The 18,189-nt window shown below is 37.4% G+C and overlaps 1 protein-coding gene across 20 annotated transcripts in view; it reads left to right on the forward strand.

The window, feature by feature from the left end:
• RUFY3 (RUN and FYVE domain containing 3) overlaps positions 1-18,189 on the forward strand; it is a 79,883-nt gene that overhangs the window by 44,788 nt on the left and 16,906 nt on the right. For all 20 annotated transcript variants that reach the window (XR_004972074.1, XR_004972071.1, XR_004972075.1 and 17 more), the window contains 9 exons: positions 1,594-1,767; positions 2,574-2,691; positions 3,766-3,867; positions 5,091-5,214; positions 6,905-6,966; positions 8,172-8,237; positions 9,987-10,056; positions 12,758-12,850; positions 14,137-14,220. Coding sequence is in view for 12 of the 20 variants with exons in the window: in XM_036335591.1 (XP_036191484.1) it covers positions 1,594-1,767; positions 2,574-2,691; positions 3,766-3,867; positions 5,091-5,214; positions 6,905-6,966; positions 8,172-8,237; positions 9,987-10,056; positions 12,758-12,850; positions 14,137-14,220 (893 nt within the window). In the remaining 8 variants the exon portion in view is untranslated. The remainder of the gene's footprint in view (positions 1-1,593; positions 1,768-2,573; positions 2,692-3,765; positions 3,868-5,090; positions 5,215-6,904; positions 6,967-8,171; positions 8,238-9,986; positions 10,057-12,757; positions 12,851-14,136; positions 14,221-18,189) is intronic.

The following is an 18,189-nucleotide window of genomic DNA, read 5'->3' on the forward strand; positions in this document are numbered from 1 at the left end:
TGTAAACCTACAATAAGTCCTTAAACTTAATGGAGATTAGCTTAGAATTTGGCTATTTGATTCTGCTCATTTAACTGTGAAAGCAGATATAATTGAAAACATTGTGTGAAGAAAAAAAAACATTGTGTAAAGAAAATTGCTTGGGACAGTTTAAATAATGTCTGTTTTGTGTTGTGGCTTGTTTGTATAGATTTATCAGGATTTATCAGTACTTTTTGTCTTCCTTAGAAGAGTTAAAATATTTTATAGGTCTTTAAGCCTTTTATAGAAATTTGGTATATTTGCTATTTGGGGATATGTATACTGGAAAGAGTATTAACTTTCATATCAGATCCAGGTCCAAATTCTGCCACCTATGAACTTTGGCCTTGGACCACTTAACTGTTAAGGGCGTGCTTTACCACCTGAAAAGAAGGGATACTACTTAAATGACAGTCATAAGAATTAAATAAGATAATCATGTAAAAGAATGGTCAGCAGGAGAGAAGGATAAATATTGTTTGGAGTCATTGATTCATGGGTAAGTGGATAATAGTGGTCATGAGCACAGGGTTGGAGTTGGGGAAACGGGATCTACACTCTGGTTCTGTCATCTGTTACTAACTGTCCACAGGGTCAGCCCCTGTACTCCCTAGGCCTCATTTTCCTTCTTGAAAATTGGTGCTGTTGGTAACTGCTCTTGCCCTGTCCCTCTTATTCTCTACACAATTTGTGAAGTGCTTTAAAAAATAAAACCAATGAGAGAAAAGTAAAGTACTTAAAGTTTGTTCCAGATATACTATTTGCATTATTGTAAGCATGTTGTAAGGAAGAATTGAGACCAAAATTGTAAGAAGCAGTCCACAGTACCTGACACAGAATACACACCAGTGAATAAAGTCTGGATTGTTCTGGATTCTGTTGTTAAAATATGGTACTTAGTCCCTTTCCTCACATAGTTTATCTGTCTGGTTGATGAGAGCCACACACTCTATTCTGAGTCTTTAAAAATTTGCAGATTGATTAAGTTCTAATACTGCATTGCACTAATAATGTTAATTATTTTTAGTTTATTTAATAATGGTTAGTTTAAATAATGATGATAATTAGTATTAATACTAATAATGCAAATAGTATATTTGGAACAAACTTTAAATACTTTACTTTTTTCTCATTGGTTTTTTTTTTTTAAGCACTTCACAAATTGTGTAGAAAATCAGGGGGACAGGGCAAGAGCGGAAGCAGACCATGAAAGTTGTGGAATAGCGTGCTGCGATGGGCGCCCAGGTGAGGGTGGTGGCAAAGGCAGTAGGGAAAATATGAAAAGACTGTATTCAAAGTTCAAAATTTGATAAAATAATTTTTACTGTTTCATCAAGGATATTCCTAAGGGAAACTGACTTTTTTTTAACAACAAGTATATGACAGAGAAGACTACAACAACTAATAGTATAATTTGTTGCCACTGCCTTGATCCTTGCCAAGACAGTAACAGTTTTATCCACCATTTCTTTTGCACCATCAATGCAAAAATCAACACCGTGGAATTAAAGTGAATTTTAAAATGCACTATTTCCAGTAACCAGACATCATTTTCATCTCCTTTGCCTGCAGATCCGAATTATCTCATGGCTAATGAACGCATGAACCTGATGAACATGGCCAAGCTGAGTATTAAGGGTTTGATTGAATCAGCTCTGAACCTGGGGAGAACACTGGACTCTGACTACGCACCTCTCCAGCAGTTCTTCGTGGTGATGGAGCACTGCCTGAAACACGGCTTAAAAGGTAGGCATGGCCTCAGTGTGCCATGCAGTCAGCTGTTTCCTAACAATACACATTCAAGAAGAAAAGCATTCTTTGTGGAGTCAAAGAATAAGAGGCTTGAATTAATATTAATCCACTGGAATGCATTTTATGTGGATGCAGGCATATGGTTGACTTCAAGGACTTACAGGGCTTAGAAAACACAGATCATTAAATGCTAGAGCTGGAAGGGCCCTTACAAGTATCTAGTCCAGCCTGGCAGTTGTGTTTGACAGGTTGCAGAAGGGCCTGGAATGGGATGTGACCTTCCCATAGTCCCACAGTGAGTGGGGCAGAGCATGTGCTAGAACTAGGTCTTCTGACTCTGCTTCCATGCTTCTCCCACTTAACCACAAGCTTTTTAACACAGGACCTGGTCCTGTTCACATTGGCTTCTCATACCTCCCCAATATTTGATACCTGTTTCTGGAGTATATATTCTTCCCTATTGTACTGTTTTCTTCATTATATCGCACAGCTTTAAGTAATATTAAAGTATTAAATATAGTAATAATTCTTTAAGTATTAAAATGTCTTGTTTTATTATAGAGCTAGTCCACAAATTCTTCCTGAAAGAGGAAGGACTAAGTCTTGGAAAGTAGGGGATTTTGATTTTCATAAAATATTACAGATTCTGAAAGCATGAATAATTTCAGAAATATCTGGCGATCTAGGATTTGTTCCCAAAAGAGAGCATTGAATAGATGGGAAGTGTGTGTTTGTGTGTTGAGGGCATGTTTATGTTGTAAAGAATATTAAAATACTGCTATGATTTTATATCCTTATAGCTAAGAAAACTTTTCTTGGACAAAATAAATCCTTCTGGGGGCCTCTAGAACTGGTAGAAAAGCTTGTTCCGGAAGCTGCAGAGATAACAGCAAGTGTTAAAGATCTTCCTGGACTTAAGTAAGTGTAAGGTTGGATTCTGTTTGTCAGGGGAAACATTCTTACTAACTATCCCCTTGAAGAGTGGGACTAAGATAATGATGATCATGACAATTTATTTCATAACTATCTAAAATGCAAACTGTTGCTACAAATAAGCACTGTTTTGAGAGAACTGGAAATGTAAAATATTAAGAGAAGTATGTCTGAGGGGTAATTGTTATTATTAATCTGAGAGAGATTGTCTTCATGTTCAAATACCAAACATGTTCTTATTTATTTATTTATTTATTTATTTATTTATTTATTTATTTATTTATTTATAATATATTTTATTGATTTTTCCCAGAAAGGAAGGGAGAGGGATAGAGAGCCAGAAACATCGATGAGAGAGAAACATCGATCAGCTGCCTCCTGCACGCCCCCTACTGGGGATGTGCCCGCAACCAAGGTACATGCCCTTGACCGGAATCGAACCTGGGACCCTTCAGTCCGCAGGCCGATGCTCTATCCACTGAGCCAAACCAGTCAGGGCTATTTTTAATGCACTTGTTGAAATTAGTGAATTTCAAGAAATTAGATCAAGGGAGGTGGCATACTGGACTTGACTTAAGAAAAAGAATGTGTTTGATGGAGTTTAAAACCAAGATTAAAACAGTTGTCAAGTGAACCTTAGGAACTGACACCTGGAACCTACCTTAGAACTTGAAAAAGAGTATTAGGTTGGTTTAATTATAATCAGATGGAGGTCTAAGTGGCCTGTGTCCACATTATTATTATTGGGTACCGATATGATCCATACTAAATTTATGAGGCTCTACTAGTACTAATCTGATGGAACATTTTCAGTGGAGCCTCCCAGAGGTCTTGCCTTCAGATGGTGGTCTCACTCAGTAATTAATTCTTCACCAGAGCATTTGTCCCAAACACACCCTCTGGGTCCCTCTAACCCTCACATAGGATCTCATAGGAGAAGTTGTGAGAAGCACTTCAGTGTGCATGTTCTTCTGGGGGACCATTAGCAAGAGTAAGTGAATCTGTCCCACTGTGATCCCTATTTCTGCTACTTTTAGTTGTTTGGTTTCTGTATTATAGGACACCAGTAGGCAGAGGAAGAGCCTGGCTTCGATTGGCATTAATGCAAAAGAAACTTTCAGAATATATGAAAGCTTTGATCAATAAAAAGGAACTTCTCAGGTATGAACATCTTGTTGGATTTTGCTACATTCTTCATCATATAAGGTCAAATTATATAAAATTTATCATTTTTGTACATCAGAAACAAATGGTTCATAACAATTCCACATAGTTCAACTGATACCTTCTCCCACACCTCACACACACATACTCAGGAATAAGTGTTTTTACATACATGTATTGTCTGCCACTGTGGCATATATATGGCTTTGCAGGGCAGTCTAAAACTTAACACCTCCAGAAAACAGGAAGCGGTTTTGTTTTTTTTAAATATATTTTTATTGATTTCAGAGAAGAAGCGAGGGAGAGAGAGAGAGAAACATCAATGATGAGAGAGAATTATTTTTTTTAATATATATTTTATTGATTTTTTTACAGAGAGGAAGGGAGAGGGATAGAGAGTTAGAAACATAGATGAGAGAGAAACATCGATCAGCTGCCTCCTGCACACCCCCAACTGGGGATGTGCCTGCAACCAAGGTACATGCCCTTGACTGGAATCGAACCTGGGACCTTTAAGTCCGCAGGCCAACGCTCTGTCCACTGAGCCAAACCAGTTAGGGCGAGAGAGAATTATTGATCAGCTGCCTCCTACACATCCCCCATTGGGGATCAAGCCCACAACCCAGCCATATGCCCTTGACTGGAATCGAACCCAGGACCCTTCAGTCCGCTGGCCAACGCACGCTCTATCCACTGAGCCAAACCAGCTAGGGCCAGGCAGGGCTTTTGACACCTTGGCATGCACCTAGGTTCAATAAGACAGGAAATTGACATGTAATATTAAATCCAAATACAACACACATAAAAACGTTTCTCTAGATGGATCATAGATAAAATGAGAAAAAGAACAATAAAATTTTTGGAAGAAGACATAAGAAGATAAAAAGTTCTACATATAAAGGGGGAAAAATGGATAAACCGATCTATATTAAAATGAATTTCTGTTCACAAGTACAAATATGTGGGAAAAGCATGAATACTCATTTCAATGAAAATACCATTCTGATCACTTTTCTTTCAGCTGGACTATTTATTATCTAGAGTCTCCTCATGCATCTATCTTCTAAATAAAGTATCCAATCCATTTTTTCACTCTTTTGCTATTATCATAAATGACTACATTCAACCATGAGGCAAGTGTTTCCCTCCTTGTCTCATGATTACATCATTGGTTCTTGAGGTTTTATTACAATAGAACATTCCATGAATCTCTCTTACAGCGAATTCTATGAACCAAATGCGCTCATGATGGAAGAAGAAGGAGCCATAATTGCTGGTCTTTTGGTGGGTCTGAATGTCATTGATGCCAATTTCTGTATGAAAGGAGAAGATTTGGACTCTCAGGTATGAAAAAGTACCCAGTTACCAAGTGTGTCACTCTGAGTTCCCTTATCTCAGAATTTGGACAGATCAGATTATACCAACCAAATTAAGGGAAATTCTTTAAGTCATATATATGATTTCCTTTCATTTTGATGTGCATCTAAAAAATTAGTTTTTTAGGTGTGTGTGTGTGAGAGAGAGAGAGAGAGAGAATGAAATTAGTTTTTTACCTTCCAACTTGGCTCATTTATGCATTCTAAATGTTTTTAAAATTCTTATTTTGACTGTGATCCCTGTTGTTGAGTGTTTCCTTCCACGTCCCGCGTGGAGTAGGGTTCGGTATCTGGAAGAGGAGCCGCACAACAAATGAGAGAAAAAGACACGAGATAATTTTGCAATATTGGGGGACCAGGCGGCCAAGTCTCGAAGGACTTCCTCCGTGCTCAGGCCTCACCAAGCTTTTATTGATCTGGGATGCACCCATAGCATAGCCCTTAAGCAGGTGACCCCCTAGTAACAAGCAGACTAGCCCATCAGCAAGGATTTACATAATAATAAATGGGGGAGTAGTTTCAGCTACCACTGCCTGGACAAACAGAGGTGGCGCCTAGCTCCGAGCTTTGCTAGGGCTTCAAAGGCACCCAGCCTTCGGGGGGTTTCGGGGAGTTCTCTGTCTATGCTTATCAGATAGTGAAGGCAATAAACAGTTTCCCACACCTGTAAAAAATATTTTGCGCAGGCTAAAATATACATATACAGACTAAAGTATATACACAGGCTAAATACACAGGCTAAATACTAAAAGTAAGTTTAGCATGGTAGTTAAGAGTGAAGGCTCTGAACCCAAACTGTTTATGTTGAGATTCCAGCTTCATTTTCTAGCTGAATATATTTTGTAGTTACAAAGTTTCTTGGTGCTTCAGATTCCTTATCTGTAATATGGGGAAAAGAAATGCAGTCTCTGTTTCATAGTGATATTGAGAGGAATAAAGGAGTGAGTACATGTAATGTACTTACAGGGCCTGGCACAAATTCATTACCCAATAAGTAAACCTGCTGCTTTCACTATGACTATCTCTCTCACCCCTTCTGTATGAAATACTACAATGAATTTCTGTTACATTTTACACTGAGAAAATAGAGAACAGGAAGTACGATATTTTGATGTGGATTTTAAAAAAGAAATAAGCTGAATGATAAAATAGCGATCTTGAAAAATGTAGACATACACCAATGAAAATGTGGAAGAATAGATACCAGAATGTCACAGTGATCATCTTCAGTTGGTTGGGACTGTGGGTGTCTTGTATTATTACTTTTGCTTATCTGTATTTTCTAAAACTTCTAAAGGGGATACACATTATTATTGTAACTATAATTTTAAAAGATATTTCTAAAAGTGAACATAGTGGTTCTGTAGTAGAATCCTTGAAATAAACAAAAGAGAAACTTTAAACCTCAAATTCATATTAAGTATTCTGTTGACTTTCTTAGTCTTATCTGGGCTTCTAGTCCTATTGAATTAACCTGAGTCTTTACTTAGAGCCCTTATCAATTCTTGATTATAATAAAAGTAAACATTAAAATGTCATTTAAAATTTTTAGTAATTGTCATGACTATATAACTGTTTTGAGTATCTAGAATGAGATGTGTTATGCCTTGGAGAAAAAAATCTAATTTTATATTAAATTCTGAAAATTCTCTCTGTAGGTTGGAGTTATAGACTTTTCAATGTACCTCAAGGATGGGAACAGCAGTAAAGGTAGTGAAGGGTATGTACAAAGAAAATTAGGTTTCTTTCTTATTTAATGTTCTTTGATAATATTTAAAGTTTACAACAATACTACTTTTTATCAGACTTGCCGAAGAATTTCTAGTGGTTTAGCTTTAATAGCATCTTGCCAAAACTGTCTGTTGTGCCTGCTAAACCCTAAAAGGGGTTGTAATTAAAGTGATTTTCCTGCTATGTGGTTCAGGGGAAAACAGAATGAAAAATTTTATAAGATGAGCCCAATGCTCCATCTCTTCAGATAGTGTTTGAAAATATGGTCTTTCTTGATGAGAAGGATTACATTCTCGGTTTGCTTAAAATTTACAATATTAAATATGCATCGTGGGGTTATGTAAAATGTTAATATTAAGGGGGAGTATATGGGAACTGTGCTACTTTTACAACTCTTGTAAATCTGTAATTATTTCACAATAAAAAGTTTTTTAAAAGATTTATATTCTACTTAGAAATTGGAGATCAAAAGCACACCTTATGCCTTTTATAAATTTAGCAGTTGAAAGCATAATTATTTTGAAGTTTTCAACCTTGGACATTGAGCTAAGATTATATGGCTTGTTAAGTAGTTGTAGAGGTCTGTGGCCTTGATTTTACCTTCAGTTGAAAAGTCTAGCTGTTTAATTTTGCCTGTTATAGATTAGTTGGTTTGAAAAGTAAACCTCCCTTTTTCACAGTTTATTTTTTCATGTGATAATAAACCCTTGATCTTTATGAAAACCTTTTTATACCATTCATTTTGAAATTCAAATGACATTTAAAGGCAAATATATATCCTTTGAGAACAACTATTACACCAGAGGAAGCTTAATTCAATTCCTACAACAAATGGAAAATTGTTATAAAACTAGTGAAGCTAAAAAAGTCTGTCAGCTGGGAGAAGAAAATGTTTATTCTTTAAATACCTCTGACAGATTGTAATGTTATATCTATTACCTAAGTTATGATGTGTGTAAGCTATAATAAGGGCTTTATTAATATGAAGTTTTGCGTGTCTTTTATTTTTTTAACCTTCAAGTCTTTCTTGTTGATGTCGAGGGGATTATACATCAGGTCTGTCTTCTGATTGAGTATCTATGCCACAATTTCCTTTCTATGTTTTATGAAAAGACTGGGGGAATGGGGAACCTGATATTTCTAATATTATTTATTTTATTTCTTTTTTCTCTCTCTTTCCCCCTTTTCCTCCAGAGATGGCCAGATTACTGCAATTCTGGATCAGAAAAACTATGTAGAAGAACTCAACAGACATCTGAAGTAAAGAATGAATAAATATTATTACTTTACAGGGGTGTTTGTTACAAGGGAAGGGAAAGGTAAACTGGTGAGCAGTGAGGATAAATTGAGACAATACTGAACAAAAGTATGTAGAATTCCTGCTTGCCAGCCACTTAGCTAGACACTGGAGAAATGGCATTTAATTGTTTTGGTGACCTTTAGTGAAAGGCAGTAATAAGATTAGTATGTATTTTACTTCTAGTGATTAAATACATACATTGTTAAGATTCTTAAATATGTGATATACGGTAAGTCCTCATTTAATATCATTGATAGGTTCTGTGACTTTAAGCAAAACAATGTATAACAAAACCAATTTTACCATATGCTAATTGATATAAACAGGAGTTACGTTCCTACAGCATCAAAACAACGGTGAATGAAATTATGACTTCAGTACCTACCGTTTACAGTTGAAATTGGCCCTTTTGGTCCAACCACATATTTCAGGACTAATCTTGAGTAAACTACTCATTGCCTTAGTATCTTTAGATTAATCATATCTCATTGGTCCCTTGTATTTCTCACTTATATATAAAATTGATAGTATTAATTTACCCTGTCTTCACCATCACTACCATTAATTTACCAAGTACTCACTAAGTATTTTTCAGAACTCTCCAGAACTTGAAACAGTCTTCTCTCCACTGAGGAGATAAGACAAAAATTTTTTTGTTTTCTCAAATAGTACATTTATGTTCTAAAGCAGGGATGGGGAACATCTGGCTTGAGGGCTATATAAGGCCTGCGAGCCATATAAGGCCCGTGAAATCATTTGGTCTGGCCATGCCAAGGCATTAGGGGTGCGTTAATTACATGTTTGACCAAATATAGCAGACTAATTTTTAAGTTGGTAATTTTGGATGGCCCGTGAATGAAGTTATAAATATCTAAATGGCTCTTGGCAGAAAAAAGGTTTCCCATCCCTATTCTAAAAACTGTCAAGTAATTAAGGAGAATTAATATATCTATTACTATCTTATTTATAGTTTCCTTATGAAAGAATCATTTTAATTTAAATAAAGACCATAATATGATTATATCAATATCAATTTATATTGTCTTGATTCCAGCTAGAAGACTCAATTTAAGTGCAAACTCAATGTAAGAGCTAATAATGATTACAATGAACTATGGAGATGTTAGTTAAGCAAAGGTATGGTTATAATTGACAATGAAATATAAGCGTGACACTATTAATTTCCTCTTTTCATGCCTTAGTTTCTCTCTGTAATTGGGGATACCTAATGCATAGGGTAGTGGAAAGGAGTAAATGAAATGATGCAAGTAAAATCATTTGAAGAGTGGTGTGTGGTAAGCATTTAATTCATGCAGCCTATTATTATACAGGGTTTCCAAAAAATGTATACGCACTTTGAATAATTATTAATTCCTATGGGTTAAATCTAAAAAGAAAGAAACATTGAGCTATCAGCTAAAAGCGTGTATACATTTTTGGGGGTACCCTATACAGAAGTAAAACTTAAAGTCTACTGTATAGTGCATTTATTCTTTTATTTCATTCAACCAGTCCTTATTAAAAACAAACTTTAGTGCCAATGATGAAGCTGCTAAGACATAGCCCCCCGTGTAAGTTATCTTGGAGCTTGCAAGTCTATAAAAAATCATGGGCATTACAATGAAAAGTGTGATGGGTGTTTAAAAGGACGTACAGGATATTGTTCTATTTCTCAAAAATAACCATTATGTTTTTTCTTCTCTTGATAGTGCTACTGTAAACAACCTTCAGGCAAAAGTGGATGCACTAGAAAAATCGAACACTAAACTGACAGAGGAAGTAAGTGTTTTGGAAATTCTTTGATTGAGTTATAGAATTTAGTGATGTGCATTAGTGGCAAGTAATTTCCCTGGAGCCATGGAAATAAAGGACTTGACTTTTCAGATAATGTCTAATATAGGACATAACTCTTTGTTGTGGCTAAGAATGGCCAGCTGGCTTATGTCAGGGGTCTCAGTTGTACAGTTGGACTGCTGGCCTAGAACCTAGGCTGATCAAATATCTTGCTTTCTTTTGTTTTGTCTGAACTAGCCTAGAGTCATGTTTAGCATATAGCATGATATTCACCATTTATTCATTCAGCAAGCATTTTCGGTGCTAGAGGTAGACAAAGATTCATATGTGCCAGGCATTGCTTTATATGTGCCAGATTGGCAGCTCTCCACCTTCACAGGCCTGATCTTCTGCATGGGTGGTGAGTAGATAACACAAAGAGCACTGGTCAGAAGACCAGTGACCCCTGCTTACATGACGTGCCGCATGTCATGTGCTGCTGCACAAGTCAGTCACTTGACTTCCAAAGGCACAGTTCCCTCGCTAGCAGATGAGAGTATTTACACTTCCCCTTTCAGCCTCACAATTTCTCTAGAGATCAGATAAGAATACATAAAGTCCCTAAAATAAAAAGAGAAAAATAAGTTCATGTTTCACTTCTGATTAATATATTTTTCCCTAACCTACCAAAGTCTAAGCTACATTTCCCCCCCATCCCCACCCCCCAAGTGGCATTAGATGTTTCTTTTTAAAACCTTAAATAAAATTTTCCAGGTGGCAAAGACTTTTTTACCTTCTCTGTTTCTAACTATTCTGCAGTGGGGTAAATATGATTTCAATAAAACCAAGTTAAAATAGTAACTAGGAAATGCTGTTTAATCTTTTTTTTCCAGGACAAACATTTTCATTGTTACAACTTTAAAACACCTTTCTTATTCACGATGCAGTGTGCACATGATGTTTTGTTGAGTTGTACACATGAAACCTGTATGATTTCATGAACCAGTGTTATCCCAATAAATTTAATTTTTAAAAAAATAACACGTCCTTATTACTCAGCTCTGTGGGCTTCATTTTTTAGTATAGATTCTTAAATTATATTAAAACTCTAATTTATGGATATGACCTTTAGAATTTGATCCCACCTGGCTTTCAAAATATTCTGCACAGAAATTATGTACTATGATTCTACTGCTTTATATTGAGGCACTGTAGCATAACAACTAGGCATGCGCTCTAGAGCTAGACTACTTGAGTTCATGTCCCAGCTCTGGCTTTCTAATCCTGGGCAAATTACTTAAGCCTCTATTCCTTGGTTAGCTTATCTGTGAAATGGGGATGATAAGAACAATAAGATTTTTGTGCAAATTAAATGATTTAATACATAAGGGCCTAGGCCAGTGCCTGACACATCACAGGCACTTAGTATAAAACATACTTGTTAAATTTATTCCCTCAGTCACAAGATTGTCCTCCTGATCTAGGTTTATTTTACTAAATATAGTAATTTATTTATTCATTGACTTAGTTGTTTTACCAATAAGATTTATTTTCTTAAAACTTTGAACATTTACCATAGAGAGAGGTAAGCATTGTGTATACACTTAATAAAGAGCAGAGAAAGCTAATGAGGCTTGCCTTTTCTCATATCCATCTATTTTGGATTTAAGAGGACGAGTGTTAAAAGTAAAAATACAGACTTTTCACCTCCTGAGTTCTGAGCCAACATAACAAAATGAGAAGAATTAAACAGGTAACGGTATATAAACATGCACTCTGTTGTTGTGCAGCTGATTTAGAAAGCCCATTTGGATCTGCAGTCATCATCTCCTAACATTTTCTCTTGATGCTGAGACCTTGGCAGAAGCTATCTGAGGGTGCACTTGGTTCTAGACCAGAGTTACTTCTTCATGCCCCATCAGGTCATGGAGAGACGGAGAAATGGGCTTCCAGACTTGCTTCTAGAAAGCATGCCTGAGCCTAGCTCCCCTGTCCTCACGCGTTAGAACAGGAACCAAACAGAACCTGCCCCACTGCCAGTGCAGAGATAATAAAAAGCGGTCCAGGCCTGGCCAAGAGGAGTCTGCCCATTTCCGTTCCCAGCCTCATTTAGGCCCCTTCACTTTCTCTGTGGAGAATACAGGTCAGTAGGTACAGAGAAGTGTTCCCACTGGACTTTTCCCTCCTGCAGAATGAGGATAACAGTGTTTCCCCTTAGCTGCATTCTGCTCATCACATCACCTTATCTTTTTAGGTGCTGAAATGAAAACTCTCTTAAGTGCTTAATGGCACCTTCAAGAACTTAGGAGCTCATTTCTTTACTCTTGTAAAAAGTCTAATGGAGGATTCATAAGATGGATCCCAAGGCATGAGGTGACCTCTTAAATGCTTTAGAGATGGGTGTTGTAACTTGATATAAATTATCTATGGGGACACCCTTAAGGTAAATGATATTAACATTTTGGTACTGAAATAAAGTTTACACAAAGAGCAGCAAAAGGAGATATTTTAAATTTGAATCTAAGCTACTTTCAAAATATTTCTTCTAAGTTCCTTAATAAGGACATTTTAATGGGGTTATAAATAGCTTTCTTTTCTTCTAAGAATAGCTAATCCTGAAAAATCATGGCCTAGCAGATCATGAATTCTCCTATCCTGGTTAATAAAAGAAAGATAAAAGATTATTTTTTTCTAATTTTATCAACAGCTTGCAGTTGCAAACAATAGGATTATTACCTTGCAAGAAGAAATGGAGCGAGTTAAAGAGGAAAGCTCCTACATACTGGAATCCAATCGGAAGGTAATCTTACTAGATTTATAAAATATTCCTGGAGAGAGTGTCAGTGTTGGTGGGGGAGCCTCTAGAGGAGTGTTTGGAAGCAACAAGCATTCACAATATCAAACTGTTTTTACTGCGGCTTCACGCAAAACTGGGGAACAGTGAAGGTTAGGGGAGGGTGGTGCTCCTTTTACAGATGCTCCTTGGCTTCACCGCCGTCTACATCTGCAACAGTCTAATTCAGTTTCTTGTTTTTATGTACTAAAGATTTGTGCTGTGTTTAAGTGTTAGATTTGCTATATTAAATGTACCATTATTTTAGACCATTTTACTGTTTTGTAAGAAGTGTTTATATGATACCACTGGGAAAGAGTTTCTTTGTTAATGAACCTTCTAAATAACTTAATTTTGTAAAGGATCAAAGTTTTTATATATGTCTAAACAGATACATTGCAAGCCTTTTATATATTGTACAATTATAAGCCTTCTTAAGTAGAGGATGTAATGTAACAGGTTTAGCTCATTGATGACTGAAGATCAGAACTATCCACATTGGCAATTCTGCACTAAATTATAGTGGTGCTACTTTAGGGAGCTGTTGAGGTTGATAGAGCTTCTAGCTCCTGTACCTAAATATTCCCAGATGGCTGTGGGTATAATTTTCTGTCTTTCATGATTTTGTTGGCATTTCTTCATACTGCTGGTAGTATTGCTATCTCTAGAAAGATCTTCCTGTTCCCTTGTATCCTCATGCTTCTAACCTACTGTGACCTAGGAACCCAAACATCCAGTTATTAAAATGGTTCCTAAAAAGTAAGTAGGCTGAGTGAAGAACAAAGTCGTTTTCTAAGAGTAACTTTTGACTTTAATGCGTGGACTTTGTGAAAACAACTGTGACGGCTCAGAAGAATTTTCTGATGACTTCCTTATTTTTAGCTATGATCTCTCTGGATGGTTAGAGATACCAGATGTAAGATCTCTGGAAAAGGACTATATTCCCAATTGAACATTTGGCCCAATTCATAGTTGACAGTGAATACTATTTTGTTTTTAGAGGCTGATTTTTAAAACTTCTACTACTTGGTTTGGTAAACTATCTAAAGACTTTAAACAAAATAGAAAGAAATCCTCAATTCAGTTTAAGAATTTGTAAGTTACTAACCCTCTTCAATTTCTTTGTTGTCTTTATTCATTGTTGTATCTGCTTAGGTTTGATCATTTTCTCTTAATAAATAGGAGTGCTGGTGTTAGCTAACTGTATAAATTCTTTATCCTTAAAAATGTACTGTTTTATTTATCATTTCAAGGCTCCTAAGCAAGACAGAACTTCAGAAGGGCAAGCACTAAGTGAAGCAAGAAAGCATTTAAAGGAGGAGACACAATTGCGACTGGTAAACTTTATTTACATTCTGAGAATTCAGAAGAAGGCAGAATGTAACAGCTTGCTTAGGGGTTTGTCTTAGACCAAGGCCAGGAATAGCAGTAGTGTACTGGCACATTTTTATGCATCCTATAAACTGTTTCTCACTCTTGTTAACCCACATTCCCTATAATTCTTTCTCAGTCAATTTTCTGAGTACACGTATTCTCAACTGCAAATAAGATTTTGCAATCTTTATTTACTTGCTTTTATAGTTTGTATTGCAAAAACATTAGGTATATAGTAACTACTTTATAAACTCTGCACTCCCTCCTCCCCACCTCAGTCATCACTCCTGTGAAGATTCTGGTATGTCTCCTTGGAGGGGGCAGCTTCTCGCCTCATCACTAAGAGCCATTAATGTAGAGTTGTATTCTTTTATTTTTAGCTGTTACTTCTGAATTTATTCTTGTTCTTATACATAAATAGAAAGATGCGTCATCAGTGTTAGTCTTAAATATTTTGAGATTCATATGTATTATGAAAAAAATACATATGAGAATGTATAATAAGGAGTAATATTCTTTTTTTAATTATATTTTTTATTGATTAAGATACTACATACCTATCCTTATCCCCACGTTACCCCCTACCGCCCCCCCACCCCCGCTCATGCCCTCACCCCCCCGTTGTCCGTGTCCATTGGTTAGGCCTATATGCTTGCATATAAGTCCTTTGGTTGATCTTTCCCCCTTACCCCCACCCTCCCCTACCTTCCCTCCAAGGCCCAACAGTCCAATCAATGCCTCTCCGTCTCTGGATCAGTCCTTGTTCATCAGTTTATGTTGTTCATTATATTCCATAAATGAGTGAGATCATGTGGTACTTATCCTTCTCTGACTGGCTTATTTCACTTAGCATAATGCTCTCCAGTTCCATCCATGCTGTGGCAAATCGTAAGAGTTCCTTTTTCTTCTTCCTCTTCTTAAAGAATACCTTTCAGCATTTCATATAATGCTGGTTTGGTGGTGATGAACTCCTTTAGCTTTTCCTTATCTGTGAAGCTCTTTATCTGACCTTCAATTCTGAATGATAGCTTTGCTGGATAAAGTAATCTTGGTTGTAGGTTCTTGGTATTCATCACTTTGAATATTTCTTGCCATTCTCTTCTGGCCTGCATGGTTTCTGTTGAGAAATCAGCTGACAGTCGTATGGGTACTCCCTTGTAGGTAACTGACTTTTTTTCTCTTGCTGCTTTTAAGATTCTCTCTTTGTCTTTTGCTCTTGGCATTTTAATTATGATGTGTCTTGGTGTGGTCCTCTTTGGATTCCTTTTGTTTGGGGTTCTCTACACTTCCTGGACTTGTAAGTCTATTTCTTTCACCAGGTAGGGGAAGTTTTCTGTCATTATTTCTTCAAGTAGGTTTTCAATATCTTGCCCTCTCTCTTCTTCTGGCACCCCTATAATTCTGATGTTGGTATGCTTGAAGTTGTCCCAGAGGCTCCTTACACTATCTTCATATTTTTGGATTCTTTTTTCTTTTTGCTTTTTCAGTTGGGTATTTTTTGTTTCTTCGTATTTCAAATCTTTGACTTGATTCTTGGGATCCTGTTGTCTGCTGTTGGATCTCTGTATATTATTCTTTATTTCAGTCAGTGTATGCTTAATTTCTAGTTGGTCTTTTTTCATATCCTCCAGGGTCTCACTAAATTTATCGGCGGTTTCCAGAAAATTCTTGAAAAACCTTATAAACGTGGTTTTGAACTCTATATCCAGTCGTTTGCTTTCCTCCATTTCTGTCATTTGTGACCTGTTTCTTTGTCTCTGCATTTTTTATGCTTCCCTGTGTTGGTAGAGTGGTTTTGTGTGCTAGGTGTCCTATAGGGCCCAGTGGCTCAGCCTCCCCAGTTACCTGAGGTGGACACTCTTGGTGCACCCCCTTGTGGTCTTTGTGCACAGTCTTGTTGTAGTTAAGCCTTGATTGTTGTAGTTATCACTGGGAGGAATTGACCTCCAGGCCAATGGGCTTTGAGAATCAGCTGTGTCTGTAGTGGGAAGACTTCTGTGCTGGAGACACCCCTCCGGGGCAAGACTTGCTTCAATGGGGCTTGGGTGCTCACTGAGTCTGCCCCCTGATTATGTCCCTTTTGGATCTGAGGAGTTGTAATTGGATGGTCCCACTCTGACCACTTCGTACACTGGCTCTTGGATCTAAGGAGGTGCTAATTTAGACTCTGCCTGAGGTTACCCAGCAGGAGCTACGAAGAGATTTTCAGATTCCCCTTCCTTTTTTGGAGTTTGGAGGTGCCCAGATGAAGCCCAGCTGTGAAGCAATGCAAGCTGCTGTGGGGCCTTGGGCCTTCTCTTGGAAGTTCTGGGTCGGTCTGGCCCAGCTGCAATTTGTTAGGTAATTTTCAGGTTGCAAAGGGCCAGGGCATTCATATGCAAAAGCCTCTGCTGCAGCCTGGGTGGGGCGGGGTCTCAAAGAATCAACAGGGCGGAGCAAGCAGCTATGGCTGATCCTCAGCTGTCCCCTAAGGGGCCGCGCGTCTCAGTGTCCCGGTAATTGCTGCAAGCACCTCTGAGGGATAGCCGCCCTGAAGTTCCGAGTTCTGCCCACTGCCAGACAGTCCAGTTTCTCCCCGTATGAGTCCTGGGTCCCCAGAGACTTCCCGGAACCGGAGTTCAGAGCATTTGGGAGCTTGTGACTCCTTCCCGATTCAAAAAGACAGCCGTGCCCTCAGGTGCCAACCCCTTTCCGCGCATGCGCTCGAGCCTCCGTACATCTGCACTTTACTTCCGCAGCTCCTCTGAGTCTCAGTGTGCTTTTCTCTGCCCTTCTAGTTGTAGAACTCCACCCAGCCAGCCTTCCTGTAATTCTGGATGATGTCCGTTTTGTCTTTTCGTTATATTTTTGAAGTTGTTGTGGGAGGCAGCAATTTCCGGTGTTTACCTATGCCGCCATCTTGGTTTTAAGGAGTAATATTCTTGAACTGCATTTTATCCAAGTATTAGTGTACTAATACACCCCTGGTGTATTAGTATATTAATTCTTCCTGCAATTTAGATAGTATGACAAACAAAAGAATCCACCACCACCACCCCAGTAGGGTCTCTAACAATAGAAAAAAGGCTGAAAATAAGGAGTGAGCCTTATACACTAATAGTGTGTAAAACAGAATTTCAGGTTTTCTGAGAAAATAATACTGTTTTGACATCCTTGAAATAATTATCATTTTCTTTCTATGTGTTTGTGAATTGGATCTCAAAATACCTTCTACAAGGATGCTCCTACAAATAATATATGGCAACTTTATAAGAAGCAGTCTAATCCAATTTCTGTCATGCTAACCATGTTAGAGGAGTGCCTCAGTTAAGCGGCATGTGATAAAAATTTTACACAAAATTTTACACATCCTTATGTCACAATAAGATAAATGTTAAAAAAAGGAAAGAAGCCGTAACCGGTTTGGCTCAGTGAATAGAGCATCAGCCTGTGGACTGAAGGGTCCCAGGTTCGATTCCAGTCAAGGGTATGTACCTTGGTTGTGGGCACATCCCCAATAAGAGGTGTGCAGGAGGCAGCTGATTGATGTTTCTCTCTCATTGATGTTTCTAACTCTCTATCCCTCTTCCTTCCTCTCTGTAAAAAAATCAATAAAATATATTTAAGTAAATAAATAAATAAATGAATGAATAAGGAAAGAAACCAAGCAAGTAGGTGAGGTCCTAGCTGTGCCTTGGGATAGCCTGAATGCAGAAGAACCTCAGGAGTTTACAGCTTTGATCATCCAAATAATGTTACAGTAATAATGGTTGGAACAAAAAGAGGCTCATGTTAAGTGAATCTAAAAATTAAATTAGCCATATTGACTATTCACAGTAATTGAATGTTACCCTGGGAACCCACAGTATCTTTTTTATTTCTTGGGCTCTTGAATATGTCAACAATATCCAAATTGAAGAGAATTACAACTGCTTCATTTTGTACTGGCTACT

Source organism: Myotis myotis, unplaced genomic scaffold (genome assembly GCF_014108235.1).
Source record: "Myotis myotis isolate mMyoMyo1 unplaced genomic scaffold, mMyoMyo1.p scaffold_m19_p_1, whole genome shotgun sequence".
In the NCBI taxonomy this organism is placed as follows: Eukaryota; Metazoa; Chordata; class Mammalia; order Chiroptera; family Vespertilionidae; genus Myotis; species Myotis myotis.